General features: G+C 48.6%; 1 protein-coding gene across 3 annotated transcripts in view; it reads left to right on the top strand.

Annotated features, from left to right (window-relative positions):
• DIAPH2 (diaphanous related formin 2) overlaps window positions 1-27,099 on the top strand; it is a 2,453,123-nt gene that overhangs the window by 1,976,736 nt on the left and 449,288 nt on the right. For all 3 annotated transcript variants that reach the window (XM_073642200.1, XM_073642202.1, XM_073642201.1), the window contains one exon: window positions 2,324-2,459. In XM_073642200.1, coding sequence (XP_073498301.1) covers window positions 2,324-2,459 — 136 coding nt within the window. The remainder of the gene's footprint in view (window positions 1-2,323; window positions 2,460-27,099) is intronic.

The raw sequence follows: 27,099 nt of genomic DNA, 5'->3' as shown, positions 1-27,099 counted from the left end.
CCCTGCATGGACTCTTTGTATGGTGGGCAGCACTCCCTGCATGGACTCCCTGTATGGTGGCTAGGCCTCCCTGCATGGTTTCCCTGTATGATGGGCAGGACTCCCTGCATGGACTCTTTGTATGGTGGGCAGGACTCCCTGCATGGTTTCCCTGTATGGTGAGCAGCACTCCCTGCATGGTTTCCCTGTATGGTGGCTAGGCCTCCCTGCATGGTTTCCCTGTATGGTGAGCAGGACTCCCTGCATGGACTCCCTGTATGGTGAGCAGGACTCCCTGCATGGACTCTCTATATGGTGGGCAGGCCTCGCTGCATGGTTTCCCTGTATGGTGAGCAGGACTCCCTGCATGGACTCCCTGTATGGTGGGCAGGACTTCCTGCATGGACTCCCTGTATGACGGGCAGGACTCCCTGCATGGACTCCCTGTATGACGGGCAGGACTCCCTGCATGGACTCCCTGTATGGTGGGCAGGACTCCCTGCATGGACTCCCTGTATGGTGGGCAGGACTCCCTGCATGGACTCCCTGTATGGTGGGCAGGCCTCCCTGCATGGACTCCCTGTATGGTGGGCAGGACTCCCTGCATGGACTCCCTGTATGACGGGCAGGCCTCCCTGCATGGTTTCCCTGTATGGTGGGCAGGACTCCCTGCATGGACTCCCTGTATGGTGGGCAGGACTCCCTGCATGGACTCCCTGTATGGTGGCTAGGCCTCCCTGCATGGTTTCCCTGTATGGTGGGCAGGACTCCCTGCATGGACTCCCTGTATGACGGGCAGGCCTCCCTGCATGGTTTCCCTGTATGGTGAGCAGGACTCCCTGCATGGTTTCCCTGTATGGCGGGCAGGCCTCCCTGCATGGACTCCCTGTATGGTGAGCAGGACTCCCTGCATGGTTTCCCTGTATGGTGGGCAGGCCTCGCTGCATGGTTTCCCTGTATGGTGGGCAGGCCTCCCTGCATGGTTTCCCTGTATGGTGGGCAGGCCTCCCTGCATGTTTTCCCTGTATGGTGGCTAGGTCTCCCTGCATGGTTTCCCTGTATGGTGGGCAGGACTCCCTGCATGGTTTCCCTGTATGACGGGCAGGCCTCCCTGCATGGACTCCCTGCATGGTTTCCCTGTATGGTGGCTAGGCCTCGCTGCATGGTTTCCCTGTATGGCGGGCAGGCCTCCCTGCATGGACTCCCTGTATGGTGAGCAGGACTCCCTGCATGGTTTCCCTGTATGACGGGCAGGCCTCGCTGCATGGTTTCCCTGTATGGTGAGCAGCACTCCCTGCATGGTTTCCCTGTATGACGGGCAGGCCTCCCTGCATGGTTTCCCTGTATGGTGAGCAGCACTCCCTGCATGGTTTCCCTGTATGGTGGCTAGGCCTCGCTGCATGGTTTCCCTGTATGGTGGGCAGGACTCCCTGCATGGTTTCCCTGTATGACGGGCAGGCCTCCCTGCATGGTTTCCCTGTATGGTGGGCAGGACTCCCTGCATGGTTTCCCTGTATGACGGGCAGGCCTCCCTGCATGGACTCCCTGTATGGTGGCTAGGCCTCACTGCATGGTTTCCCTGTATGACGGGCAGGCCTCCCTGCATGGTTTCCCTGTATGGTGAGCAGCACTCCCTGCATGGTTTCCCTGTATGGTGGCTAGGCCTCGCTGCATGGTTTCCCTGTATGGTGAGCAGGACTCCCTGCATGGTTTCCCTGTATGGTGAGCAGGCCTCGCTGCATGGTTTCCCTGTATGGTGGGCAGGCCTCGCTGCATGGTTTCCCTGTATGGTGGGCAGGCCTCGCTGCATGGTTTCCCTGTATGGTGAGCAGGACTCCCTGCATGGTTTCCCTGTATGGTGGGCAGGCCTCCCTGCATGGTTTCCCTGTATGACGGGCAGGCCTCCCTGCATGGTTTCCCTGTATGGTGGGCAGGACTCCCTGCATGGTTTCCCTGTATGACGGGCAGGCCTCCCTGCATGGACTCCCTGTATGGTGGGCAGGACTCCCTGCATGGACTCCCTGTATGGTGGGCAGGCCTCGCTGCATGGTTTCCCTGTATGGTGAGCAGGACTCCCTGCATGGTTTCCCTGTATGACGGGCAGGCCTCCCTGCATGGACTCCCTGTATGGTGGGCAGGACTCCCTGCATGGACTCCCTGTATGGTGGGCAGGCCTTGCTGCATGGTTTCCCTGTATGGTGAGCAGGACTCCCTGCATGGACTCCCTGTACGGCGGCCATCCTGGGACGGCAGATGTAATAGCGGCAGGATTTGTCAGACTGGAGTAAATCTCGACTTCTCTTTATTCAGAGCCGTAATGGACATTTATCTTTTTTATTTGCAGGAGGCGGTCAAAGAAAATAACAAGAGGCGAGAAATGGAGGAAAAGATGAAACGAGCGAAGATCGCAAAGGAGAAAGCTGAGCGTGAAAAAATGGAGCGAATGCAAAAGAAGAAGCTGCTGATTGATATGAATAAAGGTAGGAGCGGAGGACGGAGCGATCGTCTGCGCGTTCACCGCCATCTTCAAAGACTAAACTCCCATGCAATTAACTTATGTAGATTCCTCCGTTCACAAACCTCCGAATCCGCTGGTTACATTTTATCTGATTCTTACATTACTCGTCAGTTAATTAGATATCGTCCCATCTCTGTGACCTGAGCGGCAAGACAGACGCAGAATGGAGCGTCCAGGCTCCGCCCACTTGTATTATTTGCGCATTAGGCTTATTTACACCTTTTATGAAGGTTGAGGTCACTGATTTGTCTGCTCCTAATTACTGCTGCCTTTTGCCTTCATAGAAGAGTTTGGAGAGATTTCATTACTATGCTAATGAGGCCGCGTCTAATATATTGTGTGCGCGCAAAGAACTTCATTACGGAGGCGGAATATCGACTCCATCACCGATGGCAGAGAACATCTTACTGTCCACTATCCGTAGAATCGAGAACCTTATACCACTTAAAGGGGTTGTCCGGTGAAAACAAGTGATCAGGAATCCACAGGAGACGTGTGGGGCCAACAACAAGGAACTTGTAAAGTTGAGAGATAAGCGGATCACACAAAATCTGAGCTTTCCTGTCCGCGCGAATTTATCTGGGGAATTCCATTTGCAGAGAAGTTATTCCCTTGTTATGGTCTCGAGTCTCCAGACCGGGAGTCTGATAAATGTAAGATGTAAAAAAATCCTTATACTCACTCCTCCAGATGCTCCCTGCCTGATGTCCGGTCCTCCGCTCACCCCTCCAGATGCTCCCTGCCTGATGTCCGGTCCTCCGCTCACCCCTCCAGATGCTCCCTGCCTGATGTCCTGACCTCCGCTCACCCCTCCAGATGCTCCCTGCCTGATGTTCAGTCCTCCGCTCACCCCTCCAGATGCTCACTGCCTGATGTCCGGTCCTCCGCTCACCCCCCCAGATGCTCCCTGCCTGATATCCGGTCCTCCGCTCACCCCTCCAGATGCTCCCTGCCTGATGTCCGGTCCTCCGCTCACCCCACCAGATGCTCCCTGCCTGATGTCCGGTCCTCTGCTCACCCCTCCAGATGCTCCCTGCCTGATGTCCTGACCTCCGCTCACCCCTCCAGATGCTCACTGCCTGATGTCCGGTCCTCCGCTCACCCCCCCAGATGCTCCCTGCCTGATATCCGGTCCTCCGCTCACCCCTCCAGATGCTCCCTGCCTGATGTCCGGTCCTCCGCTCACCCCACCAGATGCTCCCTGCTTGATGTCCGGTCCTCTGCTCACCCCTCCAGATGCTCCCTGCCTGATGTCCGGTCCTCCGCTCACCCCTCCAGATGCTCCCTGCCTGATGTCCTGACCTCCGCTCACCCCTCCAGATGCTCCCTGCCTGATGTCCGGTCCTCCGCTCACTGATCCGGGTGCTCCCTGCCTGATGTCCGGTCCTCAGCTCACCCCTCCAGATGCTCCCTGCCTGATGTCCGGTCCTCCACTCACCCCTCCAGATGCTCCCTGCCTGATGTCCGGTCCTCCACTCACCCCTCCAGATGCTCCCTGCCTGATGTCCGGTCCTCCACTCACCCCTCCAGATGCTCCCTGCCTGATGTCCGGTCCTCCACTCACCCCTCCAGATGCTCCCTGCCTGATGTCCGGTCCTCCACTCACCCCTCCAGATGTTCCCTGCCTGATGTCCGGTCCTCCACTCACCCCTCCAGATGCTCCCTGCCTGATGTCCGGTCCTCCACTCACCCCTCCAGATGCTCCCTGCCTGATGTCCGGTCCTCCACTCACCCCTCCAGATGCTCCCTGCCTGATGTCCGGTCCTCCACTCACCCCTCCAGATGCTCCCTGCCTGATGTCCGGTCCTCCACTCACCCCTCCAGATGCTCCCTGCCTGATGTCCGGTCCTCCACTCACCCCTCCAGATGCTCCCTGCCTGATGTCCGGTCCTCCACTCACCCCTCCAGATGCTCCCTGCCTGATGTCCGGTCCTCCACTCACCCCTCCAGATGCTCCCTGCCTGATGTCCGGTCCTCCACTCACCCCTCCAGATGCTCCCTGCCTGATGTCCGGTCCTCCACTCACCCCTCCAGATGTTCCCTGCCTGATGTCCGGTCCTCCACTCACCCCTCCAGATGCTCCCTGCCTGATGTCCGGTCCTCCACTCACCCCTCCAGATGCTCCCTGCCTGATGTCCGGTCCTCCACTCACCCCTCCAGATGCTCCCTGCCTGATGTCCGGTCCTCCACTCACCCCTCCAGATGCTCCCTGCCTGATGTCCGGTCCTCCACTCACCCCTCCAGATGCTCCCTGCCTGATGTCCGGTCCTCCGCTCACTGATCCGGGTGCTCCCTGCCTGATGTCCGGTCCTCAGCTCACCCCTCCAGATGCTCCCTGCCTGATGTCCGGTCCTCCGCTCACCCCTCCAGATGCTCCCTGCCTGATGTCCGGTCCTCCACTCACCCCTCCAGATGCTCCCTGCCTGATGTCCGGTCCTCCGCTCACCCCTCCAGATGCTCCCTGCCTGATGTCCGGTCCTCCACTCACCCCTCCAGATGCTCCCTGCCTGATGTCCGGTCCTCCACTCACCCCTCCGCTCACTGATCCGGGTGCTCCCTGCCTGATGTCCTGACCTCCGCTCACCCCTCCAGATGCTCCCTGCCTGATGTCCGGTCCTCCGCTCACCCCTCCGCTCACTGATCCGGGTGCTCCCTGCCTGATGTCCTGACCTCCGCTCACCCCTCCAAATGCTCCCTGCCTGATGTCTGGTCCTCCGCTCACCCCTCCAGATGATCCGTGCCTGATGTCCTGACCTTCGCTCACCCCTCCGCTCACTGATCCGGGTGCTCCCTGCCTGATGTCCGGTCCTCCGCTCGCCCCTCTGCTCACCCCTCCAGATGCTCCCTGCCTGATGTCCGGTCCTCCGCTCACCCCTCCAGATGCTCCCTGCCTGATATCCGGTCCTCCGCTCACCCCTCCGCTCACTGATCCGGGTGCTCCCTGCCTGATGTCCGGTCCTCCACTCACCCCTCCGCTCACCCCTCCAGATGCTCCCTGCCTGATGTCCTGACCTCCGCTCACCCCTCCAAATGCTCCCTGCCTGATGTCCTGACCTCCGCTCACCCCTCCAGATGCTCCCTGCCTGATGTCCTGACCTCCGCTCACCCCTCCAGATGCTCACTGCCTGATGTCCGGTCCTCCGCTCACCCCCCCAGATGCTCCCTGCCTGATATCCGGTCCTCCGCTCACCCCTCCAGATGCTCCCTGCCTGATGTCCGGTCCTCCGCTCACCCCTCCAGATGCTCCCTGCCTGATGTCCGGTCCTCTGCTCACCCCTCCAGATGCTCCCTGCCTGATGTCCGGTCCTCCGCTCACCCCTCCAGATGCTCCTAGCCTGATGTCCTGACCTCCGCTCACCCCTCCAGATGCTCCCTGCCTGATGTCCTGACCTCCGCTCACCCCTCCAGATGCTCCCTGCCTGATGTCCGGTCCTCCGCTCACCCCTCCGCTCACCCCTCCAGATGCTCCCTGCCTGATGTCCAGTCCTCCGCTCACCCCTCCGCTCACCCCTCCAGATGCTCCCTGCCTGATGTCCGGTCCTCCGCTCACCCCTCCGCTCACCCCTCCACATGCTCCCTGCCTGATGTCCGGTCGTCCGGTCCTCTGCTCACCCCTCCGCTCACCCCTCCAGATGCTCCCTGCCTGATGTCCGGTCCTCCGCTCAGTGATCCAGGTGCTCCCTGCCCGATGTCCAGTCCTCCTCTCACTCCTCCGGGTGCTCCCTGCCCGATGCTCGGTCCTCTCCTCCTCTGTCACGACACATCTCCGGCCCTGTGATTACTCTAGGTCGGGGTCTTCAGCTATGAGCAGACCCCGGGGTTAACTACACATTTTCACTGACTTCCGGGGCCTGGAGGACAGCAGGCAGTGAGCATTGGGGGCGACCAGAGAGGTGACCTTTTTAACCTTTTGCCTGCCCCCTACTATTCTGCGAGATGGTTGAGCTTCTGTGACCAGGTGACCAAAGACAGCTCTTCATGGCCTCCAGAATGGCCGACTCTGCATAAAACATCATATTCCCAGTGATAGGAAGAAGAGCAGCTCTGGTCTGCACCTTACTCATGATGTCATCCATCCATGTTTCCCTTTAAAATGCAGAATCAATTGGCAATAGTGATGAACCACTTTAATTTGGCATCTTCATTCTTCAGGAGCGCACCGCTCCTCTGCCTCTCGGTTTCTGGGGGCGGTGTTCTCCTGCTTGATTGACAGCGCGGATCCTCAGCATTGCTGCGCTGCTGGCCAGGACTGGGCTGTCTGCAATGCTGCTAGGAGAAGGAGCGTTGTCTCTGCAGCTCTGGAGGAGCCACAATGTATCAGGAGCCGGTCTTCTGTCCTAAATTGTTGGTTTCTGCTCTGGGACCTGCAGTATTTATTGATTTGCTTCTGTATATATTTTTTTCTTTAGCATTTTGCTCTGTTTTATGTGAAAAAAAATGCCTCAGACCAACCAAAGCTATTCAAGATGATGAACATAATACAAAAAAAATCATAGAAATTAAACAAGAAGAAAAAAATCTAATAAAAAATAATTTCAAAATTAATAATTTATAATAATAAAAATGAGAGAAAAAAATATTTTAATATAAGAAAAAATAATCAATAATGAAACAAATAAAAATATTTAAAGGTAAAAAGAGAAATAAAAAGTAGTAAAATAAAACTAAAGCAGCCCGCCAGCGTATAAGTCGTCCATGAGCCCTGTAATAATAATAATAATAGTTTTTATTTCTATAGCGCCAACATATTCCGCAGCGCTTTCCATTTTAGCTAATCTACTGCATTTTCTTCAGATGACATTTTTCTGCCATTTTGACACAAACCTTCGCCCTCAAGATCTGCGCCGCAGCGCGGGGGCCGCTTTACTGCCGTTCCTGGACATTTCACCTACGTAAGCAAATCACCTCCGCAATTATAATTCCATCTCACAACTATCTCCTAATCCAATATATTTCTATAAACCTGGAATTTCGGCTGGGCCATAAGCCGCCATCAGACCGCGGACTGAACGCTCTTCTGCAGCCGGTCATTTTTGTCAGCAGAAGCCGGAGAGGAGATGGGAGCGGAGATTAGAGGCTGCCGCAGTCACGTCCCCTCCTGTGCACATCGCCATTCTGCAGCACACCTCCGATAATCCTTTGCAATCATAAAATATATAACAATGCCCAGTGTGAGACGTCAGCCGCTTCTTTTTAACCACCGCACGTACTTTGACACATTTCCTAAGGATCCAGAAGAAAAATGGAACGGGTTTCTGGGGTTGAAGGTAAATCTGTGAGATGATGGCGGAGATTTCACCCAGCACGAGGGGTTAATGATACATTATAAAATGTCTAAAAATCACATTCCCTTAAAATAATAATATTTAATCCTGAAAGTCGTCCTCGTCTACAAAGAAATGACATTTTCTGTCTCTGACGAGTATATCTGCCGCTCCGAGTCTCAGTGCAGGGTTGTGACTCTTGTACAGCGAATATGTCCAGTAATAAGCGACGTCTCCTACGGACAAATCACTTAATGTCTGGGAAGACGTCCATTCAGAAGTGTAGAAAAACTCCGAGACATCTGAGATCTGCAGCTGAGGACGTTCTGCTTCACATCTCACCGTGAGAACGACAAAGAGAAGGACTGTCCTTCATCACACGATTAATATGTACATAGCAATGCCCCTACCTCCAGACCCCACAGCCCCTATCTATCATCCTCACAGTCCCTGTCTATCATCCTCATAATCCTTATCCCTCATCCCCACAGTCCCTGATGTCCCTATCCCTCGTCCTCACAGTCCCTTATCCATCCATCCTCACAGTCCCTATCCCTCGTCCTCACAATCCCTATCCATCCATCCTCACAGTCCCTATCCATCGTCCTCACAGTCCCTATCCATCGTCCTCACAGTCCCTTATCCATCATCCTCACAGTCCCTATCCATCGTCCTCACAGTCCCTGTCTATCATCCTCATAATCCTTATCCCTCATCCCCACAGTCCCTGTTGTCCCTATCCATCCATCCTCACAGTCCCTATCCCTCGTCCTCACAGTCCCTATCCCTCGTCCTCACAGTCCCTATCCATCGTCCTCACAGTCCCTATCCCTCGTCCTCACAGTCCCTATCCCTCGTCCTCACAGTCCCTATCCCTCGTCCTCACAGTCCCTATCCATCGTCCTCACAGTCCCTATCCCTCGTCCTCACAGTCCCTATCCCTCGTCCTCACAGTCCCTATCCCTCGTCCTCACAGTCCCTATCCATTGTCCTCACAGTCCGTATCCCTCATCCTTACAGTCCCTATGCATCATCCTCACAGTCCCTATCCATCATCCTCACAGACCCTATCCCTCATCCTTACAAACCCTGTTGTCCCTATCCAATGTCCTCACAGTCCCTATCGCTCGTCCTCACAGTCCCCATCCCTCGTCCTCACAGTCCCCATCCCTCGTCCTCACAGTCCCCATCCCTCGTCCTCACAGTCCCCATCCCTCGTCCTCACAGTCCCCATCCCTCGTCCTTACAGTCCTTATCCCTCGTCCTCACAGTCCCTATCCATCATCCTCACACTCCCTATCCATCGTCCTCACAGTCCCTATCCATCGTTCTCACAGACCCTGTTGTCCCTATCCCTCGTCCTCACAGACCCTATCCCTCGTCCTTACAGACCCTGTTGTCCCTATCCAATGTCCTCACAGTCCCTATCCCTCGTCCTCACAGTCCCCATCCCTCGTCCTTACAGTCCCCATCCCTCGTCCTTACAGTCCCTATCCCTCGTCCTTACAGACCCTGTTGTCCCTATCCAATGTCCTCACAGTCCCTATCCCTCGTCCTCACAGTCCCTATCCCTCGTCCTCACAGTCCCCATCCCTCATCTTCACAGTCCCCATCCCTCGTCCTCACAGTCCCTATCTCTCGTCCTCACAGACCATGTTGTCCCTATCCAACGTCCTCACAGTCCCTATTCGTCGTCCTCATAGTCCCTGTCCATCATCCTCATAATCCTTATCCCTCATCCCCACAGTCCCTGTTGTCCCTGTCCCTCGTCCTCACAGTCCCTATTTCTTACTCTACACGTGTTTTGAGGATACTAATGTGTATTAGGACCTGACAATAAAAGCTTCTGCGATCTGATCTTAGACGCCCATGAGATGACGGATAGACGGATGAATAGAAAGATATTAGAATCCCAATTCCCAATTAGTTGGGCCGCTGTGTAAAATATACAGAAAACAAGAATGCAATGATTTGGGAACTTCTTTTCGCCATATTTTATTCACACAGATCAGAAGGTGGGACAGGGTTAACAAAATTATGAAAAAGTAACTGTTACTTGTGAAAAACTGCCAGAGGGTAAGTGTTCAACCATGACTGCTTATAAGGAGCATGTGAGAGAGGCAGAGTCTCGCCGAAGCAAAGATAGTCAGATGTCACCAGTCTGTGAACAACTGCATCTGTGAGAAAAATGTTCCTCAACATAAAACTACAAAGACTGTGGATATCCTCCATCTACAGCAGATATCAGCACAAGAGTCAGAGATTCTGAAGAAATCCATGGACACAAGGGACAAGGCTGACGGATGTCTGATCTCCGGGTCCTCAGGCAGCACTGCATTAATTACAGGCAGGATTCAGTCATGCAAATCACTAATGGGTTCAGGAAAATGTCCAGAAATCATTGTCTGTAATCACAGATCTTTGTGCAATTTACAAATGCAAGTGAGAGCTCCATCATGTAAGGAAGCCGAATATCCGCACAATCCAGAAATGCTGTCGTCTTCTCTGGGCCAAATCTCATTTATAATGGATGGAGGAAAAATTGAAACCTGTTCTGTGATCAGCTTAAACACAATGTGAATTTTTTTATGGAAACTCTAGACACCGTGTCCTGTGAACTCAAGAGGAGAGGGACCATCAAGCTTGTTATGGAGGATAGGGACCATCTAGCTTGTTATCAAGGAGAAGAACCATCCAACTTGTTATGGAGGAGAGGGACCATCCAGCTTGTTATGGAGGAGAGGGACCATCCAGCTTGTTATGGAGGAGAGGGACCATCCAGCTTGTTATGGAGGAGAGGGACCATCCAGCTTGTTATGGAGGAGAAGGACCATCCAGCTTGTTATGAAGCAAAAGGACCATCCAGCTTGTTATGGAGAAGAAGGACCATCCAACTTGTTATGAAGCAAAAGGACCATCTAGCTTGTTATGGAGAAGAAGGACCATCCAGCTTGTTATGGAGAAGAAGGACCATCCAGCTTGTTATGAAGCAAAAGGACCATCCAGCTTGTTATGGAGAAGAAGGACCATCCAGCTTATGAAGCAAAAGGACCATCCAGCTTGTTATGGAGGAGAGGGACCATCCAGCTTGTTATGGAGGAGAGGGACCATCCAGCTTGTTATGGAGGAGAAGGACCATCCAGCTTGTTATGAAGCAAAAGGACCATCCAGCTTGTTATGGAGAAGAAGGACCATCCAGCTTGTTATGAAGCAAAAGGACCATCCAGCTTGTTATGGAAAAGAGGGACCATCTAGCTTGTTATCGAGGAAAGAGACCATCCAGCATTGGTGTGTATGGCACGGGCAGCGCACACGTGAGAGGCGCCATCAATGCTGAGTGTTATATAGAGGTGATATGTCCTATCAGGGAAAGGCTTGCATATTTCAGCAGGACAATGGTAAACCACTTCCTTCTTCCATCACAACAGCACCGCTCTGCAGAAGAAGAGTTCAGTGAAGCAGTCCGCTCAGGTGGTGGTGAGGAGGCAGCTATGGTGTTGGTGAGGTGGCAGTGCCGTCATTGCAGGCTTTAAGGTTTTTTTTGAGGAGATGTGTTTTCAAGTTTCGTCTGAAAGTTCCAAAACTTGGATGTGTTGGGGCACAGTATTTCAGAGGATGGGGGATACTCGGTGTGAGGAGCTGCCCACTTACTAAAGACGATGATACTTTTCCAGCATGGACCACCATTTTCGTCAATATTATCATTGTGTGTTATTAATGATTTACTTGTTATGTTTTATATAGTTCTGCTAACTTGTCAGTATGTAAGATTCACATGTAAAATGTCCAGCATTCCACTAATCATATCTGTATCTCAGGATACCTGTATCTCAGGAGTATCTAACCATTGTTTCAACAGCCAATAATCTCATTATGTGTGTGCAGATTGTAGACACAGTGGAGCCGTCACCACAGGGGGTCTTACATGCAGTCTCAGCTGAAGGCTTCTAGAATATTCTTCATTGTTTTAGGGAACAGTGACAGTTTAAGAGGAAGGGTGTGATCACTTCTGACCTGGGAGGGGACTGATCCCAGTGGAAGGATGGAGAGACATGTTTTAGAGAGTTGTGTGGAAGGATTGAAGGAAGAGGATGGAGACCGTGGACTTGGAAGGATGGATGGATAAACATGTTCCCATTATGGATTATGTCGTTTGGATTTACACTTTCTTAAAAGGACTGCTGCTACTGGATACCTGTGCTTTCATCATTTTATCTGTCGTCTGGTGGATCATGGACTGTGGCTACAGACTATACTGGCTGGAGATACGAAATCTGTGGGCCAACCAAAAGTTGGGAGATAGTGAGTATGGCCTGATACAAAGCCAGTGGAACTACTGAACCCAGATTGGGAATTTGAGGACTGAGAGATCTGTATTTTGGCCATTTACCTGGAATTGCTTTATTACCATGGCTGTGATCAATAAAATATTGTTGCATCGTTAACCTGCCGAGGTGATTACTTACAACCCACAACCTCAGATCTTTACACTCGGGAAAAGTCTTGGAGGCAACTGAGTGAGGAACATGTGAGCGTGGAAAAGAGAAGGAGATCCTGGGAGGACCGGAGATTACGTGTGGGAAGTTATTGGGGGATTAGTTTAGAGATATACATTGGAGACAGGTTATGGATGGCTCCAAGGCAGCAGACTTGTGGTACAGGGGAAATCGTGATGTCATTTATTGTGGTAGATCAGGTAGGGGAGTGAGGTGAGATGGGGGAAAGATGATGAGTTCAGTTTTGTCCACGTTGAGCTTTAGGAAGTGTGAGGAGAAGGAGGAGGATATGGCTGCTAGGCATGCTGGGATTCTGGACAGCAGAGAGGTGACGACTGGGCCGGAGAGGTAGATCTGGGTGTCATCCGCGTACAGATGGTACTAGAAGCCATAGGATTTTATGAGCTGTCCCAGGCCAAGGGTATAGATTGAGAAGAGTAGGGGTCCTAGGACAGAGCCTTGAGGGACTCCAACAGAGAGGTGGCAGGGTGAGGAGGTAGTGTGGGAGTGGGAGACGGTAAATGTGCCGTTAGAAAGGTATGAGGTGATCCAGGATAGGTCAAGGGCTTTGACACCAAAGGAAGAGATGATCTGTAGTAGGAGACAGTGGTTGACTGTGTTGAAGGCAGAGGACAGATCTAGAAGGAGTACAGAGAATTGTCTGTTAGCTTTGGCAGTAAGTCGCTGGTAATTTTGGTCAGGGCCGTTTCGATGGAATGGTGGAGACGGAAGCCAGATTGCAGGTTGTCAAAGAGCGAGTTAGATGAGCGATGGGAGGAAAGTTCAGCGAGTCATGATGTTTAAGGAGTTTGGAGGTGAACGCGAACTGCAATATGGGTTAATAGCTTGATGTAGAGGTCTGGTCAAGGGATGGCTTCTTCAAGATAGGCGTGATTGTGGCGTATTTGAAAGCAAAAGAGAAGGTACCAGAAGTTAGCAATAGGTTGAAAAGATGGGTTAGGGCTGGGATAAGCCTGGTGGTGAGTTTGGGGAAGAGGTGGGATGGGATGGGGACAAGTTCACAAGTGAAGGGGTGCAATTTGGAGAGGAGATGAGTGAGATCTCTTTCAGGGATGGTGGGGAGGAAGGTTATGGGGGAGGGTCAGTGGTCTGTTATACATAGGAGTTGTGGTGGATGGGCAGTAAAGCTTGCCTTGTTTGTTGTTAGTATTATTATTTATTATTATAGCGCCATTCATTCCATGGCACTTTACATGTGAAAGGAATATACATTGCACAAACAATTACAATAAATTTGAACAATACAAGTCAGTGACTGGTCCAGGAGGAGAGAAGACCCTGCCCGCGAGGGCTCACAATCTACAGGGGATGGGTGAGGATACAGTAGGTGAGGGTAGAGCTGGTCATGCAGCGGTATGGTGGAGCGAGGACCCTGCCCGCGAGGGCTCACAGTCTACAGGGGATGGGTGAGGATACAGTAGGTGAGGGTAGAGCTGGTCATGCAGCGGTATGGTGGAGCGAGGACCCTGCCCGCGAGGGCTCACAGTCTACAAGGGATGGGTGAGGATACAGTAGGTGAGGGTAGAGCTGGTTGTGCAGGGGTATGGTGGAGCGAGGACCCTGCCCGCGAGGGCTCACAGTCTACAAGGGATGGGTGAGGATACAGTAGGTGAGGGTAGAGCTGGTCATGCAGCGGTATGGCGGAGCGAGGACCCTGCCCGCGAGGGCTCACAGTCTACAAGGGATGGGTGAGGATACAGTAGGTGAGGGTAGAGCTGGTCATGCAGCGGTATGGTGGGGCGAGGACCCTGCCCACGAGGGCTCACAATCTACAAGGGATGGGTGAGGATACAGTAGGTGAGGGTAGAGCTGGTTGTGCAGGGGTATGGTGGAGCGAGGACCCTGCCCGCGAGGGCTCACAATCTACAGGGGATGGGTGAGGATATAGTAGGTGAGGGTAGAGCTGGTCGTGCAGCGGTATGGTGGAGCGAGGACCCTGCCCGCGAGGGCTCACAATCTACAGGGGATGGGTGAGGATATAGTAGGTGAGGGTAGAGCTGGTCATGCAGCGGTGGTTACTGCAGGTTGTAGGCTTGTCGGAAGAGGTGGGTCTTCAGGTTCCTTTTGAAGGTTTCCACGGTAGGCGAGAGTCTGATATGTTGGGGTAGAGAGTTCCAGAGTAGGGGGGAAGCACGGGAGAAATCTTGTATGCGATTGTGGGAGGAGGAGATAAGAGGGGAGTAGAGGAGGAGATCTTGTGAGGATCGGAGGTTGCGTGTAGGTATGTAATGGGAGACTAGGTCATAGATGTATGGGGGAGACAGGTTGTGGATGGCTTTGTATGCTGTGGTTAGGGTCTTGAACTTGAGTCTCTGGGTGACGGGGACCTAGTGGAGGGATTGACAGAGAGGAGAGGCCGGGGAATAGCGGGGGGACAGGTGGATTGTTCAACCTTATTTTTGAAATGTGTCGTGGAGATAGATGATAGATAGATAGATGATAGATAGATAATAGATAGATAGATAATAGATAGATAATAGATAGATGATAGATAGATGATAGATAATAGATAGATAATAGATAATAGATGGATGATAGATAGATAATACACTGTGTTCAGAATTATTAGGCAAGTTGGATTATTTTTATTATTGATCAACAACTATGTTCTCAATCAGCCCAAAAGACTCATAAATATCCAAGCTTAATATTTTTGGAAGTTGGAGTGGGTTTTTTTTTAGATTTGGCTATCTTAGGAGGATATCTGTTTGTGCAGGTAACTATTACCGTGCAGAATTATTAGGCATCTTAATAAAAACCAAATATAATCCCACCTCACTTGTTTATTTTCCCCAGGTAAACCAATATCAGTGCACAAAATTTAGAAAAACATTTCTGACGTGCAAAAACAAAACGATGAGTGATGAATATAGCCACCTTTCTTTATGATGACGCTCAGCAACCTCCATCCATAGATTCTGTCAGTTGCTTGATCTGTTTTCCACCAACATTGTGTGCAGCAGCCACCACAGCCTCCCAGACACTGCTCCCAGAGGTGTACTGTTTTCCCTCCCTGTAGATCTCACCACAGCCTCCCAGACACTGCTCCCAGAGGTGTACTGTTTTCCCTCCCTGTAGATCTCACATTTTATGATGGACCACAGGTTCTCTATGGTGTTCAGATCAGGTGAACTAGGGGGCCATGTCATTATTTTTTCTTCTTTTAGACCTTTACTGGCCAGCCACGCTGTGGAGTAGTTGGATGCATGTGATGGAGCATTGTCCTGCATGAAAATCATGTTTTTCTTGAACGATACCGACTTCTTCCTGTACCACTGCTTGAAGAAGTTGTCTTCCAGAAACTGGCAGTAGGTCTGGGAGTTGAGCTTCACTCCATCCTCCACCCGAAAAGGTCCCACAAGTTCATCTTTGATGATACCAGCCCATACCAGTACCCCACCTCCACCTTGCTGGCGTCTGAGTCGGCAGTACCCCACCTCCACCTTGCTGGCGTCTGAGTCGGAGTGGAGCTCTCTGCCCTTTACTGATCCAGCCTCTGGCCCATCCATCTGGCCCATCAAGAGTCACTCTCATTTCATCAGTCCATAAAACCTTTGAAAAATCAGTCTTCAGATATTTCTTGGCCCATTCTTGACGTTTTATCTTATGTTTCTTGTCCATAGGTGGTGGTTTTTCAGCCTTCCTTACCTTGGCCATGTCCCTGAGTATCGCACACCTTGTGCTTTTTGATACTCCAGTAACGTTGCAGCTCTGAAATATGGCAAAACTGGTGGTGAATGGCATCTTGGCAGCTTCACGCTTGATTTTCCTCAATTCATGGGCAATTATTTTGCGCCTTTTTTGGCCAACACGCTTCTTGCGACCCTGTTGGCTATTTGCCATGAAACGCTTGATTGTTCGGTGATCACGCTTCAAAAGTTTGGAAATTTCAAGACTGCTGCGTCCCTCTGCAAGACATCTCACAATATTGGACTTTTCAGAGCCGTCAAATCTCTCTTCTGACCCATTTTGCCAAAGGAAAGGAAGTTGCCTAATAATTAAGCCCACCTTATATAGGGTGCTGATGTCATTAGTCAACACCCCTCCTCATTACAGAGATGCACATCACCAGATTTACTTCATTGGCAGTTGGCTCTCAAGACTATGCAGCTTGGAGTAGGACGACATGTATAAGAAGTATCAAAGTGATCAAAATACTCATGTGCCTAATAATTCTGCACGTGGTGTAGATGATATATAGATAATAGATAGATGATAGATAGATAATAGATAGATAATAGATAGATAATAGATGATAGATAGATGATAGATAATAGATAGATAATAGATAGATAATAGATAGATGATAGATAATAGATAATAGATAGATGATAGATAGATAATAGATAAATAATAGATAATAGATAGATGATAGATAATAGATAATAGATAGATAATAGATGACAGATAATAGATAGATAATAGATAGATGATAGATAATAGATAATAGATGATGGATATTAGATAATAGATGATGGATAATAGATAGATAATAGATAGATGATGATGATGGATATTAGATACACAGATAGATATTTTGTCTGTTCCCCTTTCTTCCTCTGTAAGTCTCTGCGGTCATTTTCTGATACATAGCTGGATTTCCAGCGGTCGCTGTACTATATATACTAGATCTCCTGTGCTGGCGCCATTGACGTGTGTGTAATCTTCTTCTTAAACAGTGCTTCATCGTTGAGTCGTGTTCACTTTGAGCTGCACATTCACTAATCTGCCGGCCGCCGCTGCTCTTATACCAGACTGCATTAGACTTGCATTTTTTTTCTTCTACGATGTGGTTAACACAATGAAGGAAACAATGTTATTAGATTTCCATATCCCAGTGGTGAGAAGTCACTTTGTCACCATGACATCTTGAGGAGCTCTGTGCGCTGTTCTTCGGCGGCCTGCGTGTCATATTTACTTAGTTTGGCCAGAAATCAGCTGCGTTCTGCATTTTCTCTGCTCCTCCGAGCTGTCGCCGGTGACTCTTGCTTATGAAATTACACTTGCAGCTTTTGATACATTTTTCTTTTTATGTCTTGTATCTTGTTGCAATTTTGCCAAGATGTTTATTATGGAATCTCATTGTGGTAATGGAGCGCAGAATGGAGCTTTATTTCCCTGTGTAATAAACTGCTCTCTACAAATCTGAGCTGCTGAGATCCACCAGTGTGAAGAAACCTCTTATTACCACTTTGTATCCCGGAAATCCAGAATTAATGCAAGAACCAATTAGTACAAGTAAAAAAATCTTTAGGATTTAATATTGAGGTGACGTTCTCTCTGCGCCTCTTCATTGCTGAGGAGTCCGAGCAGATGGAACCCAAATGATCAGCAAGTGAATAGATATCCTAGGACCCTAATGGAAGAAAAAGGTGGGAATCACAAGAAAAATCACGATCACAGGTCCCCGTTCATACATTCATAGAGGAACAGAGGCCGCTATCTGCAGATCAGACATAACCTCAAGAGAAATGTGCTGTCTTCCAGGAGCAAAAATTAAAGATGTGTCTGACAGGATATCAAGACTCTTCAGACCTACAGATCACTACCCATTCCTGCTAATACATGTGGGGACAAATGACACCGCAAGAAAGGACCTGAAAACCATCTGCAGTGACTTTGAAGACTTAGGCAAGAAAGTGAAAGAATTGGGAGCGCAGGTGGTCTTCTCATCCATCCTCCCAGTGGATGGCCATGGAACAATGAGGTGGAATAAGATTCTACAGGTGAACAACTGGCTACGTCGATGGTGCCGTCAACAAGGATTTGGATTTCTGGATCACGGAATGAATTACCTATACGATGGACTACTTGCTAGAGATGGGGTGCACCTTACGAAGACTGGAAAACATGTATTTGGAAGTCGCCTTGCTACACTCATCAGAAGAGCTTTAAACTAGAACAATGTGGGAAGGGAAGCAAAAGGCCAGAAAAAGCCATACAGCTGACAAATACTATTGAGATCTCTGCTACTGGAAGTGGAAAGGAAGAACAAAGACAAAACAATTTAAATAATAAAAATATGGGAGGAAGAGAAACCAATCACAAACTAAAATGTTTTTATACAAATGCACAAAGCATGGGCAACAAACAAGGAGAATTGGAACTACTAATGCAGGAAAAGAAATATGATGTCATTGGAATCACTGAAACTTGGTGGGACGATACACATGATTGGAATAAAAGGCTAAAAGGATACAACTTATTTGCAAGAAACAGACTTGATAAACGAGGAGGAGGTGTCGCATTGTATGTTAGAAAAGCGAATATCTGCAGAGATTGAAGCAGAGACTGGGAGTTCTGTGGAAACTGTTTGGGTAAGAATACAAGGAGAGAACAACGGAAAGGACACCATTGTAGGCATTTACTACAGGCCACCTGGGCAAGCTGAAGATATGGATGAACTCTTTATGTATCAAATCACCAAGTTCTCTAAAATATATGACGTAGTGGTCATGGGAGATTTCAACTATCCAGACATTTGTTGGGAATCTTTCTCAAGTAAAACTAACAGGTCAAGCAAATTCTTATCCTCTCTTGCTGACAACTTTATCTTCCAAAAGGTAGGGGATTAAACAAGGGGATCTGCTACTTTGGATTTAATCCTTATAAACAGGGAGGAAATGGTTGAGGAGGTAAAAGTGGCTGGGACCCTAGGAGGCAGCGATCATGCTATTATAGAATTTTGGATAACTAGAGGAGGAAGACATGTGAAGTTTCAAACTTCAAGGTTAGATTTCAGAAAGGCAGATTTTAAGCGACTCAGAAAGAGAATAGGAGGGATCCAATGGCTGGATGTCCTTAAGAGCAAAAATGTCCAGGAAGGATGGGAAATTTTTAAAAATGAGATTCTCAAATCTCAATCGTTAACAATCCCGAAAAGTAGGAAGAATGGGAAGCATTTAAGGAAACCAGGATGGATGAACACAGAACTTAAACAAATGCTAAAAAGAAAGAAAGAAATGTTTATCAAATGGAAAGAGGGAGGCATATCTAAAGAAGATTATAATGCAGTCTGTAGAACCTGTAGGGCACATATCAGATTAGCTAAAGCTGACAATGAATTAAGGCTTGCAAGAGATGTCAAAAGCAATAAAAAAGGATTTTGGGGGTATGTCAAAAGTAAAAGAAAAGTCAAAGATGCTACAGGATTTTTACAGTATGAAAATGGTGAAATGGTAAGAAAGGATGTTGAGAAGGCAGAACTTTTTAATTCCTATTTTGCATCAGTTTTCTCTCAGAAAGAAAATGTAACATCAACTAATCTTCACTGTCCTATTAAAGGAATAGAAGAATCCAAGTTATCTGTAAACAGAGAGATTGTGAGGGAATATTTAGCTAACATAAATGAGTTCAAGTCTCCAGGTCCAGATGAATTACACCCCAGAGTACTGAAGGAGATCGTAGAAGAAATTTTAGAACCACTCTCCATAATCTTTGAAAATTCTTGGAGAACAGGAGAAGTCCCAGAAGACTGGAGAAGAGCAAATGTTGTTCCTATCTTCAAAAAGGGGAAGAAGATGGACCCAGGGAACTATAGGCCGGTGAGTCTGACTTCTATACCAGGAAAGATCTTTGAACAAATTATTAAACAACATGTATGTAAGTACATGGATAAGAATGAAGTGATGAACCAGAGTCAGCATGGGTTTGTAACTAACAAGTCATGTCAGACTAACTTAATTTCCTTCTATGACAGAATCACTGACTGGGTGGATCAGGGAAATGCTGTAGACATAGTATATCTTGACTTCAGCAAAGCATTTGACAAAGTATCTCACACCATCCTTATTGAAAAAATGACCAAGTATGGAATGGACAAGGCAACTGTTAGGTGGATTCATAACTGGCTTAGTGATCGGACTCAAAGAGTGGTCGTGAATGGCTTCACATCCAGTTGGATGAATGTCTCAAGTGGGGTACCACAGGGCTCTGTCCTGGGACCTGTATTGTTTAACATCTTTATCAATGATTTAGATGAAGGAATTGAGGGTAAACTGATTACATTTGCTGATGACACAAAGCTAGGAGGGATAGCTAACACTAGAGAAGAGAGAGAGAGGATTCAAAAACACCTAAATAAACTGGAGCAGTGGGCAGCAACCAACAGAATGGTTTATAACAGGGAAAAATGCAAAGTACTACATCTGGGCAATAAAAATGAAAAAAGCATATACAGAATGGGAGGAATAGAGCTAAGCAACAGTACATGTGAAAAAGACTTAGGTATACTAATAGATCATAGACTGAACAGGAGTCAACAGTGTGATGCAGCAGCAAAAAAGGCAAATACAATTCTGGGATGTATTAACAGAAGCATACAGTCTAGATCACGTGAAGTCATTATCGGTCTTTACTCCTCTTTGGTCAGACCTCATCTGGATACTGTGTACAGTTTTGGGCACCACATTTTAAAAAAGACATAGACAAACTGGAGCAAGTTCAGAGAAGAGCGACCAGAATGGTGACCGGTCTGCAAACCATGTCCTATGAGGAATGATTACAGGATCTGGGAATGTTTGCTGCAAAAAAAGAAGACTGAGAGGAGACTTAATAGCTGTCTACAAATATCTCAAGGGCTGTTACATTGTAGAGGGATCATCCTTATTCTCATTTGCACAAGGAAAGACTAGAAGCAATGGGATGAAACTGAATGGAGGAGACATAGATTAGATATTAGAAGACACTTGTTGACAGTGAGGTGATCAATGAGTGGAACAGGCTGCCACGAGAGGTAGTGAGTTCCCCTTCAATGGACGTCTTCAGAGGCTGCACAGATATCTGTCTGAGATGATTTAGTGACTCCTGCTTTGAGCAGGGGGTTGGACCAGATGACCCAGGAGGTCCCCTCCAACTCTACCATTCTAGGATTCTATGTATCACTCCAACTTCACTTTTTAAAACAAACCTAATACATCTGATAGCGGCCTCCAAACTCCTGAGCGGACAAGCACAAAACCTATAAGATGAGGAGGGCGCACATATAATAATAATAATCTTTATTTATACCAACATATTCCGCAGCACTTTACAATTCTGAGGTTCATATACAACAGTCATAAGTAACATAAAGATAATACAATAATTAAAGCAAAAATAATGACGCCCCTGCTCGTAAGAGCTTACAATCTACAATGAGGTGGGGGTGACCCAAAGTACACGGGCTTATTTACAATGATGGTCCGGCCATCCTGAGGGGATGAGGGATAGATAAAGGCTGCATTAGGTAGTCACCAAGCAGTATTTGTAGTCACCAGCCACTATTTGTAATCACCAGCCACTATTTGTAGTCACCAAGCAGTATTTGTAGTCACCGGCCAGTATCTGTAGTCACCGGCCAGTATCTGTAGTCAGCAGCCAGTATCTGTAGTCACCAGCCAGTATTTGTAGTCACCAGCCAGTATTTGTAGTCACCAGCCAGTATTTGTAGTCAGCAGCCAGTATCTGTAGTCACCATCCAGTATCTGTAGTCACCAGCCAGTAACTGTAGTCACCAGCCAGTATTTGTAGTCAGCAGCCAGTATCTGTAGTCACCGGCCAGTATTTGTAGTCACCAGCCAGTATTTGTGGTCACCGGCCAGTATCTGTAGTCACTGGCCAGTATTTGTAGTCACCGGCCAGTATTTGTAGTCACCAGCCAGTATTTGTGGTCACCGGCCAGTATCTGTAGTCACCGGCCAGTATCTGTAGTCAACAGCCAGTATCTGTAGTCACCGGCCAGTATTTGTAGTCACCAGCCAGTATTTGTGGTCACCGGCCAGTATTTGTGGTCACCGGCCAGTATCTGTAGTCAGCAGCCAGTATTTGTAGTCACCAGCCAGTATTTGTGGTCACCATCCATTATCTGTAGTCACTGGCCAGTATTTGTAGTCAGCAGCCAGTATTTGCTGTCACCAGCCAGTATTTGTAGTCACCAGCCAGTATTTGTGGTGACCATCCATTATCTGTAGTCACTGGCCAGTATTTACAGTCACCAGCCAGTATTTGTAGTCACCAGCCAGAATTTGTGGTCACCATCCATTATCTGCAGTCACCAGCCAGTATCTGTAGTCACCGGCCAGTATCTGTAGTCAGCAGCCAGTATTTGTAGTCACCGGCCAGTATTTGTAGTCAGCAGCCAGTATTTGTAGTCACCAGCCAGTATTTGTGGTCACCGGCCAGTATTTGTAGTCACCTGCCAGTATTTGTGGTCACCGGCCAGTATCTGTAGTCACCAGCCAGTATTTGTAGTCACCAGCCAGTATTTGCAGTCAGCCAGTATTTGTGGTCACCATCCATTATCTGTAGTCACTGGCCAGTATTTGTAGTCACCAGCCTGTATTTGTGGTCACCGGTCAGTATCTGTAGTCACCGGCCAGTATTTGGAGTCACCAGCCAGTATTGGTAGTCACCAGCCAGTATTTGTGGTCACCATCCATTATCTGTAGTCGCTGGCCAGTATTTGTAGTCAGCAGCCAGTATTTGCTGTCACCAGCCAGTATTTGTAGTCACCAGCCAGTATTTGTGGTCACCATCCATTATCTGTAGTCACTGGCCAGTATTTGTAGTCAGCAGCCAGTATTTGTAGTCACCAGCCAGTATTTGTAGTCACCAGCCAGTATTTGTGGTCACCGGTCAGTATCTGTAGTCACCGGCCAGTATTTGTAGTCACCAGCCAGTATTTGTAGTCATCATCCAGTATCTGTAGTCACCAGCCAGTATCTGTAGTCACCAGCCAGTATATATAGTCACTGGCCAGTATTTGTGGTCACTGGCCAGTATTTCTAGTCACCAGCCAGTATCTCTAATCATTAGCCAATATCTGTAGTCACCAACCAGTATTTGTAGTCACCAGCCAGTATTTTTGGTCACCGGCCAGTATTTGTAGTCACCAGCCAATATCTGTAGTCATCTGCCAGTATTTGTGGTAACCGGCCAGTATTTATAGTCACCGGCCAGTATTTGTGGTCACCAACCAGTATTTGTAGTCACCGGCCAGTATCTGTAGTCACCTGCCAGTATTTGCAGTCACCAGCCAGTATTTGTGGTCACCATCCATTATCTGTAGTCACTGGCCAGTATTTGTAGTCACCAGCCTGTATTTGTGGTCACCGGTCAGTATCTGTAGTCACCGGCCAGTATTTGGAGTCACCAGCCAGTATTGGTAGTCACCAGCCAGTATTTGTGGTCACCATCCATTATCTGTAGTCGCTGGCCAGTATTTGTAGTCAGCAGCCAGTATTTGTAGTCACCAGCCAGTATTTGTAGTCACCAGCCAGTATTTGTGGTCACCGGTCAGTATCTGTAGTCACCGGCCAGTATTTGTAGTCACCAGCCAGTATTTGTAGTCATCATCCAGTATCTGTAGTCACCAGCCAGTATCTGTAGTCACCAGCCAGTATATATAGTCACTGGCCAGTATTTGTGGTCACTGGCCAGTATTTCTAGTCACCAGCCAGTATCTCTAATCATTAGCCAATATCTGTAGTCACCAACCAGTATTTGTAGTCACCAGCCAGTATTTTTGGTCACCGGCCAGTATTTGTAGTCACCAGCCAGTATCTGTAGTCATCAGCCAGTATTTGTGGTAACCGGCCAGTATTTATAGTCACCGGCCAGTATTTGTGGTCACCAACCAGTATTTGTAGTCACCGGCCAGTATCTGTAGTCACCTGCCAGTATTTGTGGTCACCGGCCAGTATTTGTAGTCACCGGCCAGTATCTGTAGTCACTGGCCAGTATTTCCAGTCAACAGACAGTATCTGCAGTCACCGGCCAGTATTTATAGTCACCGGCCAATATTTGTAGTCACCTGCCAGTATCTGTAGTCAGCAGCCAGTATTTGTAGTCACCGGCCAGTATTTGTAGTCACCAGCCAAGATCTGTAGTCACCAGCTAGTATATATAGTCACTGGCCAGTATTTCTGGTCACCGGCCAGTATTTCTAGTCACGAGCCAGGATCTGTAGTCACTAGCCAATATCTGTAGTCACCAGCCAGTATTTGTAGTCACCAGCCAGTATTTTTGGTCACCGGCCAGTATCTGTAGTCACTGGTCAGTATTTATAGTCAGCAGCCAGTATTTGTAGTCACCAGCCAGTATTTGTGGTCACCGGCCAGTATATGTAGTCACTGGCCAGTATTTGTAGTCAGCAGCCAGTATTTGTAGTCACCGGCCTGTATTTGTAGTCACCAGCCAGTATTTGTAGTCATCATCCAGTATCTGTAGTCACCAGCCAGTATCTGTAGTCACCAGCCAGTATATATAGTCACTGGCCAGTATTTGTGGTCACCGGCCAGTATTTCTAGTCACCAGCTAGGATCTGTAGTCACTAGCCAATATCTGTAGTCACCAGCCAGTATTTGTAGTTACCAGCCAGTATTTTTGGTCACTGGCCAGTATTCGTAGTCACCAGCCAGTATCTGTGGTAACCGGCCAGTATTTATAGTCACCGGCCAATATTTGTGGTCACCAACCAGTATTTGTAGTCACCGGCCAGTAGCTGTAGTCACCTGCCAGTATTTGTGGTCACCGGCCAGTATTTGTAGTCACCGGCCAGTATCTGTAGTCACTGGCCAGTATTTCCAGTCAACAGACAGTATCTGCAGTCACCGGCCAGTATTTGTAGTCACCGGCCAATATTTGTAGTCACCTGCCAGTATTTGTGGTCACCATCCATTATCTGTAGTCACTGGCCAGTATTTGTAGTCACCAGCCAGTATTTGTGGTCACCGGTCAGTATCTGTAGTCACCGGCCAGTATTTGGAGTCACCAGCCAGTATTGGTAGTCACCAGCCAGTATTTGTGGTCACCATCCATTATCTGTAGTCGCTGGCCAGTATTTGTAGTCAGCAGCCAGTATTTGTAGTCACCAGCCAGTATTTGTAGTCACCAGCCAGTATTTGTGGTCACCGGTCAGTATCTGTAGTCACCGGCCAGTATTTGTAGTCACCAGCCAGTATTTGTAGTCATCATCCAGTATCTGTAGTCACCAGCCAGTATATATAGTCACTGGCCAGTATTTGTGGTCACTGGCCAGTATTTCTAGTCACCAGCCAGTATCTCTAATCATTAGCCAATATCTGTAGTCACCAACCAGTATTTGTAGTCACCAGCCAGTATTTTTGGTCACCGGCCAGTATTTGTAGTCACCAGCCAGTATCTGTAGTCATCAGCCAGTATTTGTGGTAACCGGCCAGTATTTATAGTCACCGGCCAGTATTTGTGGTCACCAACCAGTATTTGTTGTCACCGGCCAGTATCTGTAGTCACCTGCCAGTATTTGTGGTCACCGGCCAGTATTTGTAGTCACCGGCCAGTATCTGTAGTCACTGGCCAGTATTTCCAGTCAACAGACAGTATCTGCAGTCACCGGCCAGTATTTATAGTCACCGGCCAATATTTGTAGTCACCTGCCAGTATCTGTAGTCAGCAGCCAGTATTTATAGTCACCGGCCAGTATTTGTAGTCACCAGCCAAGATCTGTAGTCACCAGCTAGTATATATAGTCACTGGCAAGTATTTGTGGTCACCGGCCAGTATTTCTAGTCACCAGCCAGGATCTGTAGTCACTAGCCAATATCTGTAGTCACCAGCCAGTATTTGTAGTCACCAGCCAGTATCTGTAGTCACTGGCCAGTATTTATAGTCAGCAGCCAGTATTTGTAGTCACCAGCCAGTATTTGTGGTCACCGGCCAGTATATGTAGTCACTGGCCAGTATTTGTAGTCAGCAGCCAGTATTTGCAGTCTCCAGCCAGTATTTGTAGTCACCGGCCTGTATTTGTAGTCACCAGCCAGTATTTGTAGTTATCATCCAGTATCTGTAGTCACCAGCCAGTATATATAGTCACTGGCCAGTATTTGTGGTCACCGGCCAGTATTTCTAGTCACCAGCTAGGATCTGTAGTCACTAGCCAATAACTGTAGTCACCAGCCAGTATTTGTAGTTACCAGCCAGTATTTTTGGTCACTGGCCAGTATTCGTAGTCACCAGCCAGTATCTGTGGTAACCGGCCAGTATTTATAGTCACCGGCCAGTATTTGTGGTCACCAACCAGTATTTGTAGTCACCGGCCAGTATCTGTAGTCACCGGCCAGTATGTGTAGTCACCGGCCAGTATCTGTAGTCACTGGCCAGTATTTCCAGTCAACAGACAGTATCTGCAGTCACCGGCCAGTATTTGTAGTCACCGGCCAATATTTGTAGTCACCTGCCAGTATCTGTAGTCAGCTGCCAGTATTTGTAGTCACCGGCCAGTATTTGTAGTCACCAGCCAAGATCTGTAGTCACCAGCTAGTATAAATAGTCACTGGCCATTATTTGTGGTCACCGGCCAGTATTTCTAGTCACCAGCCAGGATCTGTAGTCACTAGCCAATTGTCACGGGTGTGTCGCCACGAAGATCGTCACGATTACACAGCCTGACTTCTCGCAGCTGACTTTTTGGTGCTTTGTGTTTTTCGGCAGTGAGGGAGTTAATTCTCTCTCTCTCTGTGCTAGACGAGGTCCAGCCTCGCCCAGCTGCAATCAATGCTGCTGTAGTGAGACTCCTTCAAATGCCTGCTGGTCTGTTAGGGAAGTGTCGGTGAAAGCATTTCATGCAGACTAACAGAGCGGATCGTGGTATTTGGAGTTTCAGAGCTAAGTGTATTTGGAGCATTTTTTCCCTTCCTCGCTTTATCATTTATCTCCTTTCCCGTTGGTGTTCCCTCTGTTGTAGTTGTGTAGTTTTTGTATGCAAGGTGGTTTTGGTTTTTCCCTTGTACTGTCTCGTTCGTCTAAGTACTGAGTGTGGGCATATTATTACCTGTCCCCTTTTGTTGTGATCGGGGTCCTTCTC

Source organism: Phyllobates terribilis, unplaced genomic scaffold (assembly GCF_046119375.1).
Source record: "Phyllobates terribilis strain yellow unplaced genomic scaffold, ASM4611937v1 Scaffold_7__3_contigs__length_470593459, whole genome shotgun sequence".
NCBI classification, from domain to species: domain Eukaryota; kingdom Metazoa; phylum Chordata; class Amphibia; order Anura; family Dendrobatidae; genus Phyllobates; species Phyllobates terribilis.
The sequence above is the reverse complement of the archived record's forward strand: the minus strand, read 5'-3'. Positions and strand labels throughout refer to the sequence as shown.